General features: G+C 42.5%; 1 protein-coding gene and 1 pseudogene across 1 annotated transcript in view; both read left to right on the plus strand.

Annotated features, from left to right (window-relative positions):
* Nucleotides 1-19,166: 19,166 nt before the first annotated feature.
* Nucleotides 19,167-19,955, plus strand: LOC120870911 (annotated as a pseudogene).
* A 1,700-nt stretch (nt 19,956-21,655) lies between these two features.
* Nucleotides 21,656-26,055, plus strand: part of TBC1D9 (TBC1 domain family member 9) — a 122,590-nt gene continuing 118,190 nt past the window's right edge. Inside the window, exon 1 of the mRNA XM_040250465.1 lies at nt 21,656-21,872. Within this exon, the coding sequence (XP_040106399.1) occupies nt 21,743-21,872 (130 nt within the window). The 5' untranslated portion in view covers nt 21,656-21,742. The remainder of the gene's footprint in view (nt 21,873-26,055) is intronic.

Here is a 26,055-nt window from a genome sequence, read left to right on the forward strand (position 1 = left end):
AGAGTAAAGAGCTCTTGACCTTCCAGCTGTTCTCTTATTGCTCATGTTGTGAAGTGTTTCTCCAGTTTTACTTCCAGATAAGCAGGCAGGCACCTCTGTGCTCTGAACTCCTAGTTAGTGATAATGTTATATATAGAAAATTTTACCTCTAGTCCCAAGTTTAATCTTCAATCACCAGTTCTTATCACTGTGAACAGATATCAGATTCATTAGATAAATTAAATTTACAGTGTTTAATTAAAAATATGCTTTATAAAAATACCTACTGTGTGCAGGCACTATGACAGCTGGTTAAAACATAAAAGTAAGTCATGAGAAAGAGAGGAGAGAGGGGAGGAATGAGGAGAGATAGTACGTGATCAGAGCAGAAGCAGCACAGGAGAAAGACACTCAGCCTGTGAATCTAAAAGAAGCTTCCTGGAGGTGATGACTTGTGTGCTGAATGCTGGAAGATGAGATCTAATTATCAAAGCAGAGACACGTAGAAAGGAGATTTCAGCCTGGGAATACAGCTCGAGCAGAGGCAGAGAATCTAGTCAGTGTGAAGGGGTTGGCTGTCAACAACCAATGCAGGTTTGTATTGCCAGAGCATAGAGCATGAGGCAGGACTGTGGAGGGTGAGGCTGAGAGGGAGGTGCGTGCCCTTGTAGACCAGGCTGAGACTTGATTTGGAAAGCCACGGCAGAACACTTCAGGATCCCGAGCAGAGCCAAATGCACCTGTCTGAGTTGCCATGGGACTTCCGACTTACCCTTGGACCGCTCTTTACCCTCATCCTTCACCTCCATGAAGTGTATATTTCTTATACATACCAGCTGTCCCTCCCACGCTTTGAAAATCACTGGAAGCAAAAACATGGCCTGCTTAGACAATTAAGTTCTCTCCCCCAGAGACTTTGTGAATTATCATAGGGGACAAGACGACTTATAATGCCTTATGGTTCACAGGCTAGAATGCACTGATAAAACCAAGGACCTTCACATGGAAGATGGGGAAGGCCTCAAACTTCTTGCTTAGCAACTGACTTCATCCCATTAAGCTCTAAAGTGGAGAAGAAAGAAGCTCATTCCCAAACTGAGACAATGAACTCATTCAAGATACCATTTTATTTCTTCAATGACTTTGCTGTAGATAATTTGCATATTCCTTTTTAAAAACTTTATTGAAGTACAGTTGATTTACAATGCATTAATTTCAGCTGTACAGCAAAATGATTCAGTTATACAGATATATTCTTTTTCATATTCTTTTCTATTGTGGGTCATCATGCCATATTGAATAGAGTTTCCTGTGCTACACCGTAGGACCTTGGTATTTATCCATCCTATATATAACAGGATGTGTCTGCTAATCCAAACCTTTAAAAATTTCATTTATTTGTTTATTCATTTTGGCTGCCCTGGGTTTTGCGCGCTTCAAGCAGGCTTTCTCTAGCTGCAGCAAGCGGAGCTACTCTCTAGTTGCAGAGTGTAGTTGTCATGCGGCATGTGGAATCTTCCTGGAGCAGTGATCAAACCCATGTTGCCTTGCATTGCCAGGCAAATTCTTCACGACTGGACCACCAGAGAAGTCCCAGATCTTGGATATTCTGGATGTGGTGAAATCAGAGTAGACTGTGGTCATGCGTCCTCAGTTGTTAGCTTTGGGCCCTAGAATGCTGGGAGTCAGGGTGTGGGGGTGGAACATAAAAGCCACAAGCAGTATCAATTCCAGCTTAAACACAACTTCTTCCTCAACAATCTCTTGCTCCAGTTCTTACCTCCTCACCTGCTCCTATTGGTGCTAAAAGCAACACAAACCAAAGGCTCTTGGATGTCTGAAAGTCCAGGCTGATTAGAAAATACGTCACTGCTCTGAAATTCTCCAACTCATATACTGAAGCCCTAACCCCCAAAGAGCTGACTCATTGGAAAAGACCCTGATGCTGGGAAAGATTAAGGGCAAGAGGAGAAGGGGGCAACAGAGGATAAGACAATGGGATGGCATCACTGAGTCAATGGACAGGAGTTTGAGCAAACTCCAGGAGATGGTGAAGGACAGGGAGGTCTGGTGTGCTGCAGTCCATGGGGTCTCAAAGAGTCGGATATGACTTAGCGACTGAAAAACAACACCCGAAGTGATTGTATTTGGTGACAGGGCTTTAAATGAGGTCATTAGGGTAAGAAGACATAACGATGGGGCCTATATTAATAAAACCAATGTCCTTTGAAGAAGAGGAATAGACACCAAAGATTTCTATCTTTCTCTCCTTCCCTCCCCACTCCTCATGTGTACAGAGAAAAGGCCATGTCAGGACACAGCGAGAAGCTGCCTGCAAGCCAAGAAGAGGAGCCTCATCAGAAACCGGCTCTGCCAGCAGCTGATCTTGGACTTCTAGCCTCCAGAAAAGTAAATGTGTGTTGTTTAAGCCACCCGGTCTGTGGCATGTTGTTACGGCAGCCTGAGCAGACTAACACACCTGGTTATTATTACATATAATGTAACCTCTGCTTTGTGAAATTCAAAGAATCCAACCCATGCTGGGGTAGACCAGAAGGACAAGCAAGCCCATTTTCCTAAAACAAACAAACACAACCAAAAAATCTTTTCTTATTAGTTGTACAGGGAACACACATGGGCATAGTAAAATGTTCATGTGTACACATGGGGTTTGAGAAAGCTTAACTTCTTCCTCTCACCCCAGACCCTCGCCCCTGCCATCTTCCATTTCTAGAGGAAAATGCTGCTATTAACATATTAGAATATATATAGATCTATGCACTTCCTTAGTGGCTCAAATGGTAAAGTGTCTGCCTACAATGCGGGAGACCTGGGTTCAATCCCTGAGTCGGGAAGATGTCCTGGAGAAGGCAATGGCAACCCACTCCAGTACTCTTGCCTGGAAAATCCCATGGACGGAGGAGCCTGGTAGGCTATAGTCAACAGGGTTGCAAAGAGTCGGACATGACTGAGGGACTTCACTTTCACTTTATGGTTATAGATTAACTTCTCCTTTTATATGAATGAGAACATTCCACGTATACTACACTGAATCTTGCTTTTCTTAAAACTTATCACCTTACAAACTCATTTCACAGAAGATGTACATGTAGAGGGACCTACATATACATATTTTTAATGTTTTTATTTCTATTATCTGTAAGGATATTGTACAAACTGTATAAGCTGTCTTGTGTTGAAAGATCTTTTAGGTTTTTTCAGTTTTTGTGCTTCGGTACAAATGATGCCACAATGAAATAAATGTACATTTATCTTTGGCACAGGTACAAGTATATGTGTGAGATATTTGCTTGTAAATAAGATTCTGATTCAGAAGATGTTTGCAGTTTTGGATATTTTATTTTATAAATATATGAGTGAAAGAATTCAAGTGACAGCTTATCCAAGAAAATTTTTCGCAGTTAATGAAATTAGGGTAGAACGAAGACCATTCAGAATATCACACCCACAGTTTAGGTGATTGTGGTATAGCAGTGGGACAGCAATGATCATAGAATGAAAGCAATTAACATGTGTATGTTCTGCTGAGGGAGATTTAGGGAGAACAGGTGTTCAGCCCGCAGAAACATTTCTCAGTGGATTTCCTATGAAGTCAATGTGTCTTGTGTTTAACTTAGAAATAAATTTAAAAATTGGAGAAAAAAAATTGTCAAAAGTAGCTATTCATCTAACGTTTAGAGACAGCAGGAGGCCTTTTTTAGTTGGCTACCTAGCTATACCTCTCTATGATGTCATTATCAAAGGTCTTTCCTTAACAACCTCCATTCATCTAAATGTCATCTGACTGACCTCTTCTTGAACTTGACTTAGGGAATAATCCTAGAAGGCTGGGTCACCAGCAAAGTCACCTGATCTGCTGAACAAGCCATCCTTCTCTCTGTTGCTACACACACCTGTGGGACTCTTATACACTTTCACCCCACTGCTGTGGGCATTGTATTAACTCAACTGTTTAGATTCTTCTTAGTTTCCACCTAGTGAGAGAGGAGAAAGAGAATCAAAATTAAGAGTCGAATCTAAGAACTGTAACTTTGAGATCATGGAGCACTGGCCTTCTCCTTAGCAATTACACAGTTGAATTTTACATAGATTTGTTCCTATTTGTTTCCTACCTGCTATTAAGTGGCCTTCCCTGGTAGCTCAGATGGTAAAGAATCCTCCTGCAATGCAGGAGACCTGGGTTTGATGCCCAGGTCAGGAAGATCCCTTGGAGAAGGAAATGTCAACTCATTCCAGTTTTCTTGCCTGGCGAATTCCATGGACAGAAGAACCTGGGGGGCTAGAGTCCATGGGATCGCCACAACGGAGGGACTAAGCACCCATACCTGCTAAAAGCTTCTTGAGGGTACAAAGAGCACTGGCATTTCCAGCATCTTCCACAGGACCAGGCACTGAATATGTGTTCACCAATAAATAGTGGATTAATGTGTCACATTATAAGTAGAATCCAACACATGAATACAGGATCGCATGGTAATATGGTGCCTGATGTGCAACTGAGAGTGAGTTTAGATCATTCCATAAATTGGAGTCTGATGACGAGGGATAAATTAATCCAAGGCAGAAGGTGCAATACCTAAATCCCCCAAGTCTCTTTAAATAGACCCAAGGCTTATCTAAGAGAGAGAGCCTGCAGCTGCAGCACCCTTAGATTTATACCAGTGGTTCATGCAAGTTTTGCTCCTGGAGCAACAGCATCAACAGCACCTGGGAATCTCAGGTCTCAGTCAGAAATTCTAGGGGCCAGGGTTTTTAACAAGCCCTCCAGGGGGTTTAGACACACTAAAATTTAAGAGATACCCCTGAGATACACAAATCTTACCACTTTCAAATGATAGGGGAAAAAAAGAAAACCAATAAAAATATTGGACTCTGTTTCTTGTTGAAAATGTGAAGAAAAATGGAGGGAAGAATGGAGACCAGAGCCTATACAAGATTTTGAGCTGTTCAACAGCTCCCTGTTGGCATTTGAAACTCAATTTTTAAAGTGTTAACTTGTTGCTGACTTTATTATATTAATTGTGTTGTATTTCAACAGCCGTTTCCCTTAATTCAGGATACAACTTCTTGTGTGTGACAGTTTTCCTTCACACACCATTTTCTTGGGCGTGTATATATCTGACTTGGAGATAATTGGGGGAAAAAAACACAGCTTTTTAATTGTTCAAAAGAGACTTTCTGCCTGTTTCATTTTGTGCTCTTAATCAATTAAAGAAGCCAATGGCACTTTTAGTTTCATCTTATCTAAGTTTTCCACTAGTACATCCCTGTTCATTTGTTTGTTCCCTTTATTAATTGTCATTAACATTCTGCTTTTCAGGCTTCCCTGGTGGTTCAGTGGTAAAGAAATCTGCCTGCCAATGCAGGAGACAGGGGTTTGATCCCTGGTCCTGGAAGATCTCCCGTGCTGTGGAGCAGCTAAGCCCATGTGCCACAACTGCTGAGCCTGTGCTCTAGAGCTGTGCACCTGCGGAAGCCCTCACACCCTAGAGCCTGTGCTTCATAACAAGAGAGGCCACCACAATGAGAAATCCGGGCACTGCAGTGAAGAGCAGTCCCTGCTCACCCACAACCAGGGAAAAACTCAAATAGAAACAAAGACCCAGTATAACTGAAAATAAATAAATCAAATTATTAAAAAAATTTTTTTTCAATAAAAGGAAAGAAGATGTGAAAAAAACCAAAATAAACCAAAACAACGGTTCCCTGCTGAAAGCACCTTGGAGAGGGAATTCCCGCTGTATTTCTGCCTTCCCTGTCCTTTCAGTTCCTGTACAATTTCATGCAGAGCCTTGCCCATCTGCACACAAAGCACATAAAAGCCCCTCGGACACCAAAGATGATGTGAGAGTAATTCCATCACTTTACAACATTTATTGAGGTAGTTTTGAGACAACTATAATAGCAAATAGTGGTGCTAATAGATACTATTTATAGGAAAGAAGTAGGTTATGATGAAGAGTACAGGCTAGGTTTAGGCTGCCTGGTTTTGAAATTGGGCTCAACCACTTCCTAGCTGTGTGATGCTGGTCAACTTACTTTAGCTTTTTGTGATTTCGTTTCCTCTTCTATAACATGGAGTTCATAGTACATTCAGGTCCCACCTTATGGGGTTGCTATGAGGATTAAATGAAATAATATATATGACTTTGGCATATACTTCATAAATGCAAAGCACACAACATGCAGAGTGTCTGTATATTCACACACACACACAAAGTCTTGCCCCTACAGCCTCCTCAGGTTAAATCCCTGGTGGTATTGTGACAGCAGAGTTTCTGCTGTAAATCTAAGATAACAGAAGGAGTATGTGAGCCTCTCATGCAAGCAAACCAATGTGCCTCATTGAGAAAATATCCCATCCTGATTCCCCCCATCCCCCTCATCCACACACAGCCTACCATGTTGAGCTAGCTATAATGGGATGGAGTTGGGCTATGTCTGTATGGAAGAGCTACGTCTGTATGGAGAGGGATGAAAGTGAAAATGAAAGTGTTAGTCGCTCAGTCGCGTCCAACTCTTTGGGACCCCATGGACTATAGCCTGCCAGGCTCCTCTGCCCATGGAATTCTACAGACAAGAGTACTGGAGTGGGTAGTCATTTCCTTCTCCAGGGGATCTTCCTGACCCAGGGACTGAACCCAGGTCTCCTGCCTTGCAGGAGGATTCTTTACTGTCTAAGCCACCAGGCAAGCCCAAGGAGAGGCAGAGAAGGATCCAAAAATGTCCATCTCCTCTTTGTCCAACCCACTCATCACCGGGAAGGAATAACAGTGGCCAGCAGGCCTGAAAGGGTTTCCATGCCTGAGAGGAAGGTTAGTGGTACCAGAAGGGTGTGGTGTGGCGACTCCAGGGCTGTGGATCCAGCTACAACTCTGTGGAGGAGCCATGTGGGAGCTGAGCCGGTCCTGGCTGAGAAAGTCTGGCTGTCATTGGAGGGGCTCCCCTGACAAGCCAAGGAACATTCAGCTGGTGAGCAGCCAAAGAGACAAATGTTCACCCTGAATTCATTCATAGGAATCCCTCCTTATGGAGGGAGACGGATACTCTTGAAAGCACCATGTCAGCAAAACCCCATTTGCCAAGAAAAACGTGTCATAACAAATAGGTTAGGAAAGAGACATTTAAAATGACATTAAATGCTTATATTTTTAACTGCTATACAACCAGTCCATCCTAAAGGAGATCATTTCTGGGTGTTCATTGGAGGGACTGATGTTGAAGCTGAAACTCCAATACTTTGGCCACCTGATGCGCAGAGCTGACTCATTTGAAAAGACCCTGATGCTGGGAAGGATTGAGGGCAGGAGGAAAAGGGGATGACAGAGGATGAGATGGCTGGATGGCATCACCGACTCAATGGACATGGGTTTGGGTGGACTCCGGGAGTTGGTGATGGACAGGGAGGCCTGGCGTGCTGCAGTTCACGGGGTCGCAAAGAACTGACACGAGTGAGCAACTGAACTGAACTGAAAGGCAGTTCGGGGAGGCATCAGTTTTCAAACCATGTTAGATTCATCAAAGCACTGCGAGGCAGCTGTGCTAAGAGGTGGGCCTCCTGCATGCGTGAACCTGGGCCTCACTGTTTAGGAAACACTGTGTCTGCTCTGGCAGCTGCAGAGGGGAGGTTACCACAAATTTTACATGGGAACCCTGGTCTTCAGAGTCGTTTGCATGATCCTCTGGTTCCTCTTCAAGTCTGAGCAAGTGCTAGCGTAACCAGTGACCTTTTCATATACTCTCACAACTCTTTTCAGGGCCATTTCTACACACATGGAATATAAACAAACCTGCCTTTGTATACTTGGAGAGAAGGAGGCCATAGCTGCTGTCCAGACCTTCAGTTAACTCTACAGACTAAAGAAGCATCAAAGAAATCTTTGGCATACAGACACAAAGCCACGTTACTTCAAAACAGCACTTAGCTATGGGAATAAAGGCTGTCTCTTTGTTCATATATGTTGATAGATAGAGATGGCTATTTGGAAAGATATTTACCAAAAAACCAATTATCAGTATCAGTCACTCAGTTGTCTCTGAGTCTTTTGCGACCCCATGGACTGCAGCCCACCAGGCTCCTCTGTCCATGAGATTTTCCAGGCGAGGATACTGGAGTGGGTCTTCATTTCCTTCTCCAGGGGATCTTCGCAACCTAGGGATCAAGCCAGGTCTCCTGCACTACAGGCAGATTCTTTACCGACTGAGCTACAAGGGAAGCCCTGAATCTACTTACAATAAATGAAAAAAAGAGGTTAATAGACACAGAAAACAAACTTTTTGTTACCAAAGGGAAAAGGGGGGGGATAAATTAGGATTATGGGATTAACATACACATGCTACTATGTATTAAATAGATAAGCAACAAGGATTTACTGTTTAACACAGAGAATAATATTCAGTATCTTGTACCTATAATGGAAAATAATAAAAAAATATATACACATATAAATAACTGAATCATTTTTCCGTACACTTGAAACTAACACAATATTGTAAATCAACTGTACTTCAATAAAAAAATAAAATACAATGTAATTTTACATCTAAGAAAAGATGCATTCTATATGGCCCAGAAATTTTACTTCTAGAAGTCTTAAGAAAATAATTAGATTCTTTTGATAACTCTAATATAAGGTATTATTAATTTACAACAGGGCAGTGCCTATTGACATTCTTTCTAGTGTTTAATTTTGGCATGGTTTTAAACTTGTTTCTCTCTGATAGATACATAAAATAGAATCCCCTGCACTTTTTGTCAGGCTTCCTCCTGTGAAGCTGTCTACATAACTGACAAGTCAGCAATACTGAGTTGCAACAGTTTAAGTTGTTTCAAATGAAAAGCTGCCTGCAGTGATATTTCTTTCTTCTGATAATGCCATTAGTTGTGTCTGTTCAAAAAATTCCAGTCTTAAAATCAGTGTGTTTTTTTCTGCCGAAATACAAAAGCCTGTTTTATAAAAGGAAAGAAAGAAAAAAAAAAAAGAGAGAATTAGGCAAAGATGCAAAGTCAAACAAGTTCGTTACACATTCACTTATGATATTTTAAACATGCAAATAATTAAGGCAGACAAGTTAAATAAATGAAGATCCATTACATAATTAAATAGTATTCAGGCAATAAAAGTAATGATATAAATGTTCATTTAAAATAATCTGGGGATGTGCTCACAATATATTCTTGCAGCAAGTTACAAAAGTTTATGTGTGGTGTCAATTCATAGCTGATTGGAAAGAAAATCACACTACACACTGTAGATTTCAACTTTTAAAACTTTTTGCTTATCTGTATTTTCCAGCTTTTCTACAATCAATATGATTATTCACTTGTGTGATTAAAAATTAAACATCGGAAGGAATATTAGTTGGAGATGTTTGTATTTGTAAAATAGCTCATGTGACACCCCTCCCCCACTCCACAAACCCCACGACACTTACCTTGTAATACAGATAGTTACCTGTCCTGTATTCTGATAAAACCTATATACGATGTGGCACCAGCTCCAGGGAGCCCCAATACAGCCATAAAGACAGCTACACAGAGCTGATTTGATCAAATCTAATCTCTAAATAGTAGTTTCATTTAACCACCAACCAGCTATCTTTATTTAGAGTTCTGTTATTTTCTATTGGCACAACCGAGACAGATTTTAAATTTAGATTTTGTGTTAAAATCCGAGGCCACGGTTTGTAGACAACGCTGCTTCTGGTGGGTCTCCCTTTCTGTTTTCAGTATGTACCTTCCACCTCAGTGTTCTTTGGGTGAGTGAGGAGTGGCTCTGTGTAAGGGCAGAGAGAAGAAATTATATTCTTAAAACTTCCATTTAGGGACAGCATGCCTCAGCTTTCAATTTGATTGACTGAGTCATTCCCTTTAAAAGCAAACTGCAATTTTCATTGGAATAGAAATTAGTGTGACTTAACGCATCTCTTTTTATGGAAGATTGCAATTCACAGCCTATAAGAGGATTGCAAGTGACAAAAAAAAAAATTCTCACTAGTACAATTTTATGATGAAAATGCCTATTTAGGTCTGTATTTTATAGAAGGAATAAAAGACCTCATAGAAGGGCTGTACCTTCTGTAAAAGAAACCTCAGTGATAAATGCCTAAAGAGAATGCTTGGGACGAATAGAATCTTTTTTTTGCCTTTTCCTCAATTCAGATAAAGGTAGCTTGACTACTAACTCTCATTCTTATTTGCAGGGAATTAAGTGATCAGAACTCTGTTATTTCTCCTTTAGTGCGGTGAATAAGTGAGAAAATGAACTTATTATTTCATACCTAAAGTTTTTCAAAGACTTTTGACTTTCAGATCATATAAATTTTATGATCTGTAATCCTGTTTGAAAGCTCTGGGAGGCTGGAATTTAAAAGGTAAGGGGGTTGGGATTTTCCTGGTGGTCCAGTGGTTAAGACACCATGATTTCACTGCAGAGGGCACAGGTTCCATTCCTAGTCGAGCAACTAAGATCCCCAGTGCCCCTTGCCACAGCCAAAAAGTAGAAAGAAAGAAAGAAAAGAAAAAGGTAAGGGGTTTAAATGTAATTGATCAATTAGACGGCTTTGATAGTAAGCTCTTCCTTTGTGTTAGTACTGGTGCCTAGATATTCTTTCCTTTGAATCATTTAGTCAAACACTTAGAAAAAAGTTTGAAGATATGAAATTCAAGATAGATTATAGTATTTCTCTAATGAGAATGCTGTCACTATAATAGAAAGACAGCTGAGTTGTATTATTCTGAAAAGGAAACTGCCATTCTCCCCTTAAGTTGTTTTTTAAATTTTTAAAATTCAATTAACTTAAATTGAAGGAAAAAAAAAAAAAGACATTTCACCCATTTCTCCTACCTGCTAACTCCCACCTTTAGGAACTACCAATCTGTTCTCTGTGTCATAAGCTTGGGTTTTGTTTCTTTTCTAAATTCCACATATAAGAGAGATCATATGGCATTTCTCTAACTTATTCCACTTAGCACAATGCTCTTGAGGTATAAAATTGGGTTGTTTATTTGAGACTTTTCTTATTTCTTGAGGTGGGCATTGATTACCTATACTTCCTTCTTAGGATTGCTTTTGCTGTATCCCATAAATTTTGGTCAATTTTCATTTGTCTTAAGGCATTTAAAGAATTACCTCTTTAATTTCTTTTTGACCCATTAGTTGCTCAGTAGCAAATTATTTAATCTTTCATGCTCAGTCGCTCAATCATGTCTGACCCTTTGTGACCCCATGGCCTGCAGCCTTTCAGGCTCCTCTGGCCATGGAATTTTCCCAGCAAGAATACTGGAGTGGGTTGCAATTTCCTATTCCAGAGGATCTTCTCAACCCTGGGATCAAACCCGCATCTCCTGTATTGACAGGTGGATTCTTTACCACATGCACCACCTAGGAAACCCCATTTAATCTTCACATATTTGCAAATAGTCCAGTTTTTTTTTGTGAGTAATTTCTAGTTTCACACCATTGCAGTCATAAAAGATGCTTGATATGGTTTCAATCTTCTTAGATTTAATTAAGATTTGTTCTGTGGTTGAACTGGCTGGAGAATGGCCCTTGTATACTTAAAAAGAATGTGTATTCTGCTGCTGTGAGATAGAATGTCTTATAAATATCTAAGTCCATCTGGTCTAACATGTGGCTTGATTCCAAAGTTTCCCTATTGATTTTCTATCTGGATATTCTATTCATTGATGGAAGCGGGGTATTAAAAATCCTATTATTATATTGCTGTATATTTCTGCTTGTAGGTTTATTAATATTTACTCTACATATCTAGGTACTCCTAAATTTAATGCCTATTTACAAATGTTATGTCGTCCTGTTGAATTGACCACTTTATCAATATGTAATACCCTTCTTTTTTCTCTTATTATAGTCTTTAAAGTCTATTTTGTCTGATATTAGTATAGCTGCTTTAGCTTTCTTTTGATTTCCATTCACAAGGAATATTTTTTTCCATATCTTGTCTTTCAGTCTTTGTGTGTTCTTATGTCTAAAGTGTATCTCTTTTAGGCAGCAAGTATATGGTCTTGGTTTTTGTTTTTGTTTTTAATCCATTTGGCCACTTTCTCTCTTTTGATTAGAGCACTTAATCCATTTACAATTAAAGTAATTATTGATAGGTTATGTGCTTGTTGCTATTTTGGGAATTGCTCTCTAGCTACTTCTGGTTAGTTCTTCACTGTTACTTTATTGTCTTCTCTCTTCCTTTGTAATTTGATGATTTTCTTTAGTGGTATGCTTACATTCCTTTCTCTTTATCTTTTGTGTATTTGCTATAGGTTTTTGCTTTGTGTTTACCATGAGGCTTACATATAACAACTTACAACTTAATTTTGGGGCTTCCCTTGTAGCTCAGTCGGTAAAAAATCTGCCTGCAGTGCAGGAGACCTGGGTTCAATGCCTAGGTTGGGAAGATCCCCTAGAGAAGAAAATGGAGACCCACTCCAGTATCCTTGCCTGGAAAATCTCATGGACAGAGGAGCCTGGTGGGCTGCAGTCCATGCGGTCGCAAAGAGTCGGGCATGACTGAGCGACTAACACTTACTTACTTACAGGGAACTAGATCCTGTGTGCTGCAACAAAGACCTGGCAGAGCCAAATTAACAAAAACAAAACAAAGCACACTATTGTTAATACAGATTAATGTCCCAATCTGCTTTTTCCCTACATTTGCATGTTTGATACTAGTACTCGTGGTGATTGAAGAAATATTGGATTGGCCACAAAGCTCGTCTGATTTTTCTTTACCATCTTACAGAAAAACCCAAATGAAATTTTTGGCCAACCCAATACTATCCACAGTAGATTTTATGTGTGTGTTTTGTTTCATGAGAGATTAAATGGACAAATGAGTCACTGGCAAAAGAGCGGCATAACCGTGGAAGAAAAACAAAACTTTTTCTCAAAAGGAATAAGGAGGCTATTTTAGGCTATTTTAGACTCTCTAGAGTCCACAATAATATACCACATTAAAGAGCTTTTGCCTTTATTGCTATGGCTGCTTGGCTTATGTAAAACAGGGGAGACTTCAGACGTTTCCCAGCTGGTAGAGTATTTGAAAGCCAAGTCAACTCTCAGAATGACTCATTTTATAATAAAAATAATCTTTAAGCAAAAATTCGTTTAGTATCAGTTGTACAAAAATGCATACTGTCATGGCTGCCATGCTTTGGTGATCTGACCAAACAGCGGCCAGTCATAAGCTAGGCAACAACCTGGTCCTTGGATGAAAAGATCAGGTAAGTCCATCATTTTCTCTCTCATGAGTCATAGCTAGGAAATATCTAGGTAAATTACTTAATTAATGATAAGAGCTATAGCTTGGAAGCAGCAACAGAAAGATCCAGAGAGGATCTCATGAGTTATGAGGGAGCAGAAACTATGGGTAAGGAAAGGAGGTTGGCTGGTGGAGAAAAGATACTAGAGCAAATGTATAACATGCAAAGAAGCAGAGATTCAGAAAGAGAGAGACAGAGACAAGGACAGAAACTGGTCTCAGAACTTTCTGAAGGTCTCCAGGCCTAATTTAGTCTAATTAAGCCTTATGGTCGGAGAAGGCAATGGCACCCCACTCCAGTACTCTTGCCTGGAAAATCCCATGGACGGAGGACTCTGGTGGGCTGCAGTCCATGGGATCACTAAGAGTCGGACACAACTGAGCGACTTCACTTTCACGCATTGGAGAAGGAAATGGCAGCCCACTCCAATGTTCTTGTCTGGAGAATCCCAGGGACGGGGGTGCCTGGTGGACTGCCGTCCATGGGGTCGCACAGAGTCGGACACGACTAAAGCGACGTAGCAGCAGCAGCAGCAGCAGCAAGCCTTATGGTAACCTCTCTCTTTTTTTTTAAGGTAACTTAAATGACCTCTGACCTTAATTAACAAAAGGATCAGACCACTAGGTTTCTTGGCATTTAACAAAATATGCTATATTTATGCAATATAAAATTACAACCAAGAAGATAGAGTCATTAAAAAACAAACTGTGAAAAAGAAAAAAGAACTTGTCCAAAGTAGGTTTTCTAGTACAGCTCTTGGGCAGGCTTGCTCACTGTCCTTCACCTGTCTGATAACAGTTCTCTGATATTCTTTTATAAAATTTTATTTATTGATTTATTGACTGTGTTGGGTCTTTCTTGCTGCTTGGGCTTTTCTCCAGCTGAAGCAAGTGGAGCCCACTCTCTCGTTGTGGTATATGGGCTTCTCATTGCAGTGGCGTTTCTGGTTGCAGAGCGCGGGCTTTGGTAGTTCTGGCACACAGATTTAGCTGCTCTGCAGGATGTGGAATCTTCCCGAATCAGGGATCGAACCTGTGTCTTCTGTACTGGCAGGAAGATTCTTTATCGGGGAAGTCCCTCTGATATTCTTTTAGGCACTACCCCACACCCACTGACCCCTACTCTCTGCCACCACCTCTTCAGGGCAAGGATGTGACTCAGTTCTAGCCAATCAGTGGATCTTAACACCCAGGCCACAGTGATAGATAATGGCCATGAAAACATTATATAAACATATGGCATTTTAATGCTTGAGAAAAATGTGACAAATAATGAGTGCAGAAAGAAGGAAAAATTGCTATTAAGTTTAGGGGTCATAATAGTCTCCTAAATAATAAGACCAGTTTTTAAGTCAAGTCCTTTCCCTTTTCTGCACTTCAGTTTTCTGGTATATAAAATGAGGCCAACACAACTGCACTCAAGGGTCTGTTAAAGGTCCTTTCCTTTCTAAATCACTAAACTTTTCTGAAGTTTAGAAATTCAGCAGTCTTATAAGCGTTTCCCAGTTGGACATTTACAGAGATTCCAGTGTTAAACCCGGAGATACAGGAATGATCTCACCACAGTCTTGGCCTCAAGGAACTTGCAGCGGATGAGTGTGAGGCGGCGTGAGTATGTATTCACTTTTCCATGTGGTCTAAGCTCTTTACCTCGTCATTCTTCCCCAGCCATTAACATGTGCCCTCTTAAATGACAGTTAATTAGCTCTCCACTAACACCTTTCTGCATTTTTCTTCCCTGGAGAGGGTGCTGTCTTCTTCCCTTCTTTCACTCCAGGAACACAGATGCATTTGACAGAGGTCAGCTGGCCACAGCTTCTCTGACATGAAGAGAGATAATGTTTCAGTCAGTTTTGATTTCCAGAGCATCTCAGAACTCAAAAGGCAGAGTGATTCACTGAATGGAGGCAAGGTAGGACTATTAGATATCAAAGGTAGTTCGAAGAATCTTTCCCCACAAATCCCACTATATAGGATGGTCTTGGCTGCAGATCTCTTCAGCCACTTACAGCTGACAGAACCAAACTGTGGCTTTGGTATCATCAATTAGCTTCACTGCTTGCAGAGGAGACTGTTGTGGTGACTGCTTGGTCTAGTTTTTCCGGTTGGATGAGCAACTCAGATCCACTGTGAAGGTCTCTGTATCAGATATCAAAGCTACTGCAAAGGCTTAGATCTTTGAAACAATATTACTCTTCCCCATCCCAACTGGTCACCATTCTCCTTCTACCTCACTGGATACTAGAAATTACAAATGTTCTCCTGGAACTATTGCCCTTCCAAGTTGGATAGAGTAGGTCTGGGCAGTAAAAAAAAAAAAAAGCAACTTTGTTGACAGGTTACCTTCAGCTAGAAGACAAGGAAAGGAGTTGGTTTCTTTAGCATTTTATTAATCTCTTGGATATTTCAAATCCTGAAAGATGATGCTGTGAAAGTGCTGCACTCAATATGCCAGCAATTTGGAAAACTCAGCAGTGGCCACAGGACTGGAAAAGGTCCATTTTCATTCCAATCCCAAAGAAAGGCAATGCCAAAGAATGCTCAAACTACCACACAATTGCACTCATCTCACACACTAGTAAATTAATGCTCAAAATTCTCCAAACCAAGCTTAAGCAATACGTGAACCATGAACTTCCAGATGTTCAAGCTGGTTTTAGAAAAGGCAGAGGAACCAGAGATCAAATTGCCAACATCCGCTGAATCATCGAAAAGGCAAGAAAGTTCCAGAAAAACATCTATTTCTGCTTTATTGACTATGTCAAAGCCTTTGACTGTGTAGTCACAATAAACTGTGGAAAATTCTGAAAGAGATGGGAATACCAGACCACCTGACCTGCCTCTTGAGAAACCTATATGCAGGTCAGGAAGTAGCAGTTAGAACTGGAAATGGAACAACAGACTGGTTCCAAATAGGAAAGGAGTATGTCAAGGCTGTATATTGTCACCCTGCTTGTTTAACTTCTATGCAGAGTACATCATGAGAAATGCTGGGCTGGAAGAAGCACAAGCTGGAATCAAGATTGCCAGGAGAAACATCAATAACCTCAGATATACAGATGATACCACCCTTATGGCAGAAAGTGAAGAGGAACTAAAAAGCCTCTTGATGAAAGTGAAAGAGGAGAGTGAAAAAGTTGGCTTAAAGCTCAACATTCAGAAAACGAAGATCATGGCATCCAGTCCCATCACTTCATGGCAAATAGATGGGGAAACAGTGGAAACAGTGACAGACTTTATTTTGGGGGGCTCCAAAATCACTGCAGATGGTGATTACAGCCATGAAATTAAGACGCTTACTCCTTGGAAGGAAAGTTATGACCAATCTAGAGAGTATATTGAAAAGCAGAGACATTACTTTGCCAACAAAGGTCCGTCTAGTCAAGGCTATGGTTTTTCCAGTGGTCATGTATAGATGTGAGAGTTTGACTGTGAATAAAGCTGAGTGTCAAAGAATTGATGCTTTTGAACTATGGTGTTAGAGAAGACTCCTGAGAGTCCCTTGGACTGCAAGGAGATCCAACCAGTCCATCCTAAAGATCAGTCCTGGGTGTTCATTGGAAGTACTGATGGTGAAGATGAAACTCCAATACTTTGGCTACCTGATGCAAAGAGTTGACTCATTGGAAAAGACTCTGATGCTGGGAGGGATTGGGGGCAGGAGGAGAAGGGGACGACAGAGGATGAGATGGCTGGATGGCATCACCAACTAGATGGACATGAGTTTGGGTGAACTCCGGGAGTTGGTGATGGACAGGGAGGCCTGGCCTCTGTGATTCATGGGGTCGCAAAGAATCGGACATGACTGAGCGACTGAACTAAACTGAATCTCTTGGGTGAATTCTCTTTGCTGAATTAGAACTGAATTGTCTACTGACCTGACCACCCCTGGGGCTACCGGGTGATGGAATAGTTAGTAAGACTAGTGTTTTGCAGCTCTTACCGCCTTACTTCTCAGAGAACTGGGCTATGAAGGCATGGGACTATAGTTGACAGGTGGGGAAGGGCAGAAATAAAGACTCCATGGTATTTTTAATGGTGGGCAAGTCCCTAGCAGACAAAGTAGAGGATTTATTGGGCAAAGCGTGAGGATAGGGAGGCAAATACACCACTGTGAAGGTGAAAAAGCCAGAAAGATGGAAACATGTAGGCATCAGGATGAGAGATGTCAAAGACAGATTTACCATCCTCACAGTTTTGCTTCAATCAGATTTGTCCACTAAGTAGTAAACCCACTGATTGCTCCAATGGGCCCATCAGAACTCTATTGGAGTAGAATTTTTCCATGGGAGTAGGGAAGGAGGAGCGGGGAGATAGCTGATACAAAGACTGTGAAGTCATTTACTCCTATCTTATCTAGGTGTTTGTTGAATGCTTCTTTAAGTGGTTTGAGACAATCCGTGGTCTTAAAACCAATGAAAATGAGTTGAAAGCTAAAAACACTCACCTATTTTGCTGAAGAACTGGTTGGATTAATTGTCATTAATTAATGTCATTATGATTTTAATATGTCAAATGACTGTCTTTTCTAGTTCAGGTGTATTTGATTTTTTTCTTAAACCAAGCTACATTTTAATAAGTGAGCAGTTAGCAGCATGAGACCAGCAAGCTGCCATAAAGTCCCTGTAATTTCTTTGGCTCCTTGCAATGTTCTTTAACTACATGCATGCATGCTCAGTTGGATCTGACTCTTTGCAATCCCATGGAGTGTAGCCTCCTAGTCTCTTCTGTCCATGGAATTTTCCAGGCAAGAATACTGGAGTGACTTGCCATTTCCTCCTCCAGGGGATCCTCCTGACCCAGGAATCTAACCCGTGTCTCCAGCGTTGGCAGGCAGATTCTTTAACCACTGAACCAGCTGTGAAACGGAAGCCCTGATTTCCTGGACAGAATGTGCTCTAAGTCTTCAAAAAAAAAGAAAAAGAAAAAAGCCAGAAAATAGCTAAGGACTTAAATATTTTTCTTCCTTCCTCTTGGTGTTCAATCTTGTTCTCAAAGCAATTTTTTTAAGGTGTTTTTTTTTTTAATTATTAACTTTACATCTTAATCTTTGTGATGACAGAGATTTTGGTATGTTTTGCTGACTTGTTATCCCTAGTGCCTAGAGTTGAGAAGACAATCATTACACTTTGAATGAATCAGTGAACGAACACAAGAATTATATAAGTAAATACCACTTTAGTACCAATAGATAAAAAGCGCTAAGCTAAGACCCCACTGTACGTCTAGGGTAGAGATGTCAAGCTACAACTTTGAGCAGTATGATAAGGACACTCTAAAAGATGGTATGCGGACTTCTCTGGTGGGCCAGTGGCTAAGACTCCATGCTCCCAATGCAGGAAGCCTGGGGTCAAGCCCTGGTTGTTGAACTAGATCCCACATGAAACAACTAATAGAATGAAGGCACTTGTTGGTGTGTTTTAGTCACTATGTCCTGTCTGACTCTTTTGGGACCCCATGGATTGTAGCCTGCCAGGCTTCCCCTTCTGTGGGATTTTCTAGGCATGAATACTGGAGTGGGTTACCATTTCCTACTCCAAGGGATCTTCCTGACCCAGGAATCGAACCGGTGTGTCTTACATTGGCAGGTGGATTCTCTACCACTGAGCCACCAGGGAAGCCCATGAAAGCACTTTGTTGAGTTTTTAAATCTCTAATTTTAAATAAAAAAATATCTATGGAAGCACTTCAAAATATTGATATTATATAAATATAAGAGTAATACAATTTTACACATGTATGACTTGCAATCTGATTGGTTTTTTAAAAATTTGGAATCAATTTTTACGACTGAAGTCACCATACCTTGACCAAAGATGCCAAATGACATTTTTTTCCCAAATGACACTTTTGAGTCTGTGTTAAAAGTATGACATTCGGTCCTGCGGCTCTGATTCCACCATGGCTCCCAAAGGCAGGCCCAAGCAGCAGTCCGAGGAGGACCTGCTCCTGCAGGATTTCAGCCGCAACCTCTCAGCCAAGTCCTCGGCGCTTTTCTTCGGGAACGCCTTCATCGTGTCCGCCATCCGCATATGGTTATATTGGCGAATATGGCATATGGATCTTATTCAGTCTGCTGTTCTGTACAGTGTGATGACACTTACTTGGTAGCCTTTGCTTACAAAAATGTGAAATTTGTTCTCAAGCACAAAGTAGCACAGAAGAGGGAAGATGCCATCTCCAAAGAAGTGACTCGGAAACTCTCTGAAGCTGATAATAGAAAGATGTCTCGGAAGGAAAAGGATGAAAGAATCTTGTGGAAGAAGAATGAAGTTGCTGATTATGAAGCTACAACATTTTCCATCTTCTATAATAACACTCTATTTCTGGTCTTGGTCATTGTTGCTTCCTTCTTTATACTGAAGAACTTCAACCCCACAGTGAACTACATTTTGTCCATAAGTGCTTCCTCAGGCCTCATCGCCCTCCTGTCTACTGGCTCCAAGTAGACTGTCTCAGCTTTGCCAGCCCCTCCTCCCCACCGCCCCGACTTTGTATCTATGGGTGGCCTGTGATGTGGAAAAATAGCAGGGTGGTCAGGGTGGAAGACACACAAGCTGTTTTTATAAGTCTGGAGTTTGAGGGTTTAAAAAACCCAACAAAATGTAATTCAGTATTTGTTTATTGGCTTTTTTTGTGTGTGTGACAGATTGTTGAAATTAAATGAATTGAAAGGGGAAAAAAAAAAGTATGACATTCCCACAAATGTCTAGCAATCTAAATGCTTTCTAAAGAGGCAGAAGGTCAGTCAATGTGATAACCTAAAGAGAGACGTCTGCTTCTTGAGAGCCCACTGAGTAGGAAATCAACAGGTGCAGAGGCAGTCTCATTAAAATGTCTGGGATGTGCCATTTGGCCATTTGCAGGAATTCAGCGGTCCAAGTGAGAGCTGCGTAGGTAAAAAACGTGAAGTCCACACAAGAAAGCCTCATTTGAATGCTTTACTCGTTGGGAAAAGGAGTCTCTAGAATTGTCCAACTTCCACAACAAATAAAAAGCTTACTAAATTCCCATCACCCGTCAAGAGGAGACTCTTTGCTGAGCTTTCTATAGATTTTCTAGGTGTAAAACAGAAGTGAAAAAAGGTCATCAGATAGGTAGGTGGATGGGCTGTGATCACTACAAAGAGACTTGAAATACCTGGAGAAAGCAAAATTGTCTAGAGATAAAGATGGCCTGGTTTGTGTGTCTCTAATTACAATTAAAAAAAATTTTAAATCCATTCATTACATGTGGATAAATCCTTGAATCCTGCCATATCCGGTCCTCGAAGCGCCAAACGCTTCATATAGGGACAGCTGTGGGGTGAATTAGTTGCTCTAAGCTTTGGGGCTGCTTCCAACTTCGCTATTTGCTCAAGCCCTACAGGTCAAGGAAAGAAGTGATGTAATGCACTTAGCTGGGCCATTTTAATTACAATGGAATGGAGTGGGGGCGGAGCTACAGGCGGTGACAAGTTTGGCGCATGACTTGCCTAGGGATGCAGGAAACAAAAACACCAGCAACCATTGGCTGCGTCCACTTCCGACCTCTGTCTCTAGCTCCAAGTCTGGAAGCTTGAAAGACATTTCTTGGGAAGAGGGGTGGCGCCAGCTTACAGATCGTCAACCATAAACACACACACACACACACACACGGCGCGCGCGCACACACGCCCCACGGAGGCTGGCAGCGTCCTCGCTGCTGGGATGGGCGTGGGGCCGAGTGCTCGCCACCGGGTCCCCAGAAGGTTCGCCCGAAGCCAGCTGCAGCGGCCTGGTTCGGCTCGCTGGGCCCGCGGAGGACTCGCGTCCGCGGAAGCTGGTGTCGCCGGGGCTCGCTCCTAGCGAGCCGCGCTGTCGTCATTCATTCGCAGTGTCCGGAGCGTCCTTCCAGCCGGGAGCTGGGCTTCGCCGAGGGTGCGAGCGGCCCCCAGGCGGAGTGTTCTCGCGCCGTGCCCTGGAGGGCTCTGAGCGGCTGGAGACGCAGGCGGCCAGGACCCTGGGTGGGCGCTGCGGGAGCAGCCGCACCCCAGCCCAGCTCCGCCCGACCCGCGGGGCAGGATCAGCGCGAGTCGCCCGCAGCCCTGCCAGCTGCCGAGCCGGATCCCGCGGCTGAGCTACACCACTTCCTCCTCCTCCCGCTCTCCTTCCCCCTCCTCTCGCTCCTCCCGCTGCCCTGGGCCCCGACCCGGCGGCGGAGCCAAGGAGCCCGGGAGTCTGCGGCCGCGGGCTCGCGGGAGGCGGCGGCGCCGCGGAGAGGATGCTGCTCGCGGCGCCCGAGTCCTCGCCGTCCTCCCCGGCTGCCCGCGGGGGCTTCGCTGTGGCCCGGGCCCCGCGGGCCGCCCCCTGGTGAAGTCGCTCTCCGCCGCCGCACCTAGCTGGCGGGCAGGCGGGCGGGCGCGCGTGTGCCCGGGGCTGCGCACCGGTGCGTGCCGGACCCGACCCGCCGCCCCATTGTAAGGGAGCCCGCGGCGCCAGGGAACATGTGGGTGAACCCCGAAGAGGTGCTGCTGGCCAACGCGCTGTGGATCACCGAGAGAGCCAACCCTTACTTCATCCTGCAGCGGAGGAAGGGGCACTCGGGCGATGGAGGCGGCGGCGGCGGGCTGGCGGGTAAGGACCTGCGGGTGGGGGCCGGGAGCTCTGCGGCGCCGCCCGCGGTCCTGGGCTGCGGGCACCCGAGACGCCGCCCTGTCCCTAGGGGTTGGGCCGCCCGCCCCGCTTTGCTGCGTGGAAAACATCAGGAGTCGTCATATTCAGACTGAATGAGGTGCTTTTTTTGCTAACCCTGTCGGGCGACGGGGCCCTTCGTGTACCCGGCGCCCCGTAAGTGGGTGATGTTGATGAGAATGGAGATGAGAGTCTGGGGTGAGGGGAGAAGCATCAGTGCTTAGGAACTGAATGCTGTACTTCCCGTATGGGCAAGAGAGGTGAAGGACAGTTAATTTTTGCTTCATTCTCTTTACTGGTAATGGCAGGATCAGGTATAAAATGCTCTTTTGTTTCCAGGGAAGCGATCCGTAAAGAGCTGGTGTGGTCATTTCCTATGTTAGTTATGACTGAAGAGAACAGGAAGAAGGAAGGAAAAAGGAATATTGTTTTTGTTGCACCTAATTAGGCATAACAAAGCAAGTTATCCGGTTATAAAATAATTAGAAGTGTAACTGCATTTTAACTGTTTTAACTCAATCACTTCCGCAAACCCCCTCACAAGGTATTTTGTATTGTGACTAGTACTAAAACCATGGCATCTCATTCCAGTTTGTAAAACCAGACCCCTACCCCCTATCCCAAGACATATCAGAAAGATCTTCCCTTATCAACTAGTTTTGGTGGCCGGAGATGGCAGATAATCTTGAACTCATACTGTACTAGAGAAATCGGACCCTTCCCTTTCTCTTTTGGTTAGAATGAACAGAATAAGGGTGTTTTTTACTATGAAAAAGTTAGCAGAAAAAACAGGAGAGTGATTGCAGAAAACAGATGAACCTTGATCTCTTCAGAGTTCAGAATACACCCCCCACTTGGAGCTTGTAAATTGTTGCTTTCCAAAATGCCTTGCTATAAACTAAAAATTCTTGACATGGTATGTATTTAGTTATGATTCTAATGTATGAACTGAAATTCAAGGGTCACACTGGATTATAGCTACTGGTTTGAAAGATCTTGCTAGTGCATCAGATCACCTCTAGTGATTTTATTCAGATTTTTCTGCACTTTTTCTGCCATAAAAGAAGGGAATCTGCAGAGCTCCAGACTGTGTTCTAGAAATTCTGACTAGTGTCCTAGAATCAGGATTTTCCAGTTCATTTTGTAGAACTTAACAATATGTATTAATATTAAACTTGCATATTTAATATTGTTATCAGCCCAGATGGTCCTTAAAGTCTAAAGCAGCAATGTAGAGTAGATAGTTTATGGTATTAACAACATCTCCAGCCTGGAGATAACCCTTCTCACACCATGAACTACTGAGTATTTATTTTCTAGAGTCATTTGCAATAGGTTATAAAAAATAAGATGCAAAGCCTTTCTTTTAAGAGTTTGTTTTTGATGTGGACCATTTGAAAAATCTTTATTGGATTTGTTGCAGTATTGTTTTTGTTTTATGTTTTGGTGTTTTGACCTCAAGGCTTGTGGGGTCTTAGCTCCCCTATCAAGGGTTGGAAGGCAAAGTCCCAATCATTGGGCCACCAGAGAAGTCCCTAAATCTTTTTCTAGTTAACGTTTTTATTGTGTTCCCATTAACTCTTGGAGCTACAGTTAACTTCAGTCCACTTGGACTCTCATCATTGATGACTTATTACAGATAGATAAACTTATCTTCTTAATTGAGAAATTATACCTGTTAATAGTTACTGCTAGAAAAAAAAATAGTTACTGCTAGAATAATTGAAATCAGTAAAAATATTCCTGTCAATAAAGGTTATTTTCAACCAACATAGGAAAAATGTTTCCCCAGATAAATTGGTGCCACATCAAATGAAGCAAGGACATTTTAGAAATTCTTGTATAATGCATAGTATTCCGTTTCTAATGTGGGCTCATTCATGCATTTATTAACTCACCATATCATGTAAAACATTGGTTAGTCACTTCTGAAGTACCAGTATCATGAAGCTCAGAGCCTATTGGGAGAAGACAGATGCTGAAAAAATTATCCTATAAATTAATATAAAATCACCACTGTCTCAGCAGGAAACAATCTAACCTAGTTCGAACGAAGAGAGTTTAGTGAAAAGGCAACTTGGATGGAGGCAGGATTACCAGAACCAGTGACAGGCCCAGAGAAGGTGGCAGGAATGATGCTGCTGGAGACCAGGTGAGCCCAAGCCAGGCAGGAATAGTTTGGGCCTCCAGAGGAGCTGCCACCCCCAAGAACAGAGACCCCAGCAAAAAGGCGGTGTGGAGGACACGCCCAGTTTCTGTCTTCTCCATGCCTCCAAGTTTTTGCCATTGCCTCTCATCTGTGGGACCCAATAGAAACTGGCTGGATGGGCTGTCCTGGTGATCGAGGACTCAGCCTCCCAGGAATGGATCTGGGAGAGAGGTGCAAACTGAGAATGACCAGCACTGAAGTCCAGGGGGAGGAATACCGTGTCGGTTACCCCTTTCCTGGTGGGAGTGGGAGGAAGGAAAGGTTCCCTGTAGAAATGACACTGGACTGAGAACTGAAGGAAGAAAATCAGCCTGTGAGGAGAGGAAGGAAGAGCAAGTGTTGGGTATCAGTTATCAGAGATTTTCTGGAAGATCTCAGGACCCTTATGTAACGTGCGTTATCTGGACCAGTGCTGATCAAATGCATGATGGATGAGTAGGTAACCTGAATTAGTCAGAAGTGCTCAGTGGTCCAGGGTGCTTGGTAAGATGTTAGCACCAAAGCTATAAAAACAATGGGCCACAGTGAGGATACTCCCCTTCCTCCTTAAAGAGTATTCTCTTTTTGAATCCAAACAGTATACATAGGTATTGACATAATGAGATTTTTTTTTTAAGATTGTAGATGCATTTGATTTATTAAGCCCCTTTAACTGAAATTTCATATACATATATGCACAAAATAGAGATGCAGAGTGCAATGACTTATCCAAGTAACATCTTGTAACCAACACCAGTATAAAAATTGGAACACTGCAGAGCATCAGAATTCCCCCATGTGGCCTTCTCCCAATCACTGCTCACCATTGACCAAAGGTGAAAAACGAACAAAAAACCTATTTTGATGTTTTTTTGGTAACACTTCTTCCTTTTTCTTTATAGTTTTTGTGACAAAGAGCCTATCTCTAAATAGTGTTTGGGTTTTGCTTGTCTTTTTTGATCAAGGAATGAATGGCATCGTGGATTATGTATTGACATGTGTCTAGATTCTTTGTGACTGGAATTCGTTTCCCCATGCTGTGTGGAAAACTGTTAGCCAAATTTATCACCTGTTCTGTTGGAGGACCTTGGATGGTTATTTGGGGGTCTGTGGATAAGGTGGCTGTCATTCTGCTGCACAACGGGCCAGTTAACCAAGAGATGAGGTGTTGAGGCAAGAAAAACAACCTTATTCAGAAATGTGGCTGACAGACAAGATGGAAGACTAATGTCTCAAGATAAACATCTTGTTGGGGTCTAGAATCCAGTTCTTTTATGGGACAGAGAAGGGGAGGAGTTGAGGAATTAAAGATTATTATCTTGCAGATATCTTCTGGAATGGCCAGCCTCTGGGAGGGGATGCGTTAATCTCTTGAGGCAGAGCCACAGGGCTTCCTGAGGCGGGTCATTCTGTGTGATGCTTCCCTAGTGCCTCAGACTGTAAAGTGTCTGCCTGCAATGCGGGACACCCGGGTTCAATTCCTGGGTCGGGAAGATCCCCTGGAGAAGGAAATGGCAATCCACTCCAGCACTCTTGCCTGGAAAATCCCATGGATGGAGGAACCTGATAGGCTACAGTCCATGGGGTTGCAAAGAGTCAGACACGACTGAGTAACTTCACTTTCATAACAAAAGCAATGAAAACCAACCAAACGTTGCTTCCTTGGAGCAATTCTTGTTTGTGTTTTTTGGGGCCTGTGGACATGCACCCAGGGGAGGAATTGTCAGCTTGTAGGTTGTATGCCTACAACAGATGAGGAAACAGTGTGAAACTTTATTTTGGGGGGCTCCAGAATCACTGCAGATGGTGATTGCAACCATGAAATTAAAAGATGCTATTCCTTGGAAGGAAAGTTATGACCAACCTCGATGATAGCATATTGAAAAGCAGAGACATTACTTTGCCAACAAAGGTCCGTCTAGTCAAGGCTATGGTTTT

The sequence above is a fragment of the Oryx dammah genome, unplaced genomic scaffold (assembly GCF_014754425.2).
Source record: "Oryx dammah isolate SB20612 unplaced genomic scaffold, SCBI_Odam_1.1 HiC_scaffold_12, whole genome shotgun sequence".
Taxonomy (NCBI): domain Eukaryota; kingdom Metazoa; phylum Chordata; class Mammalia; order Artiodactyla; family Bovidae; genus Oryx; species Oryx dammah.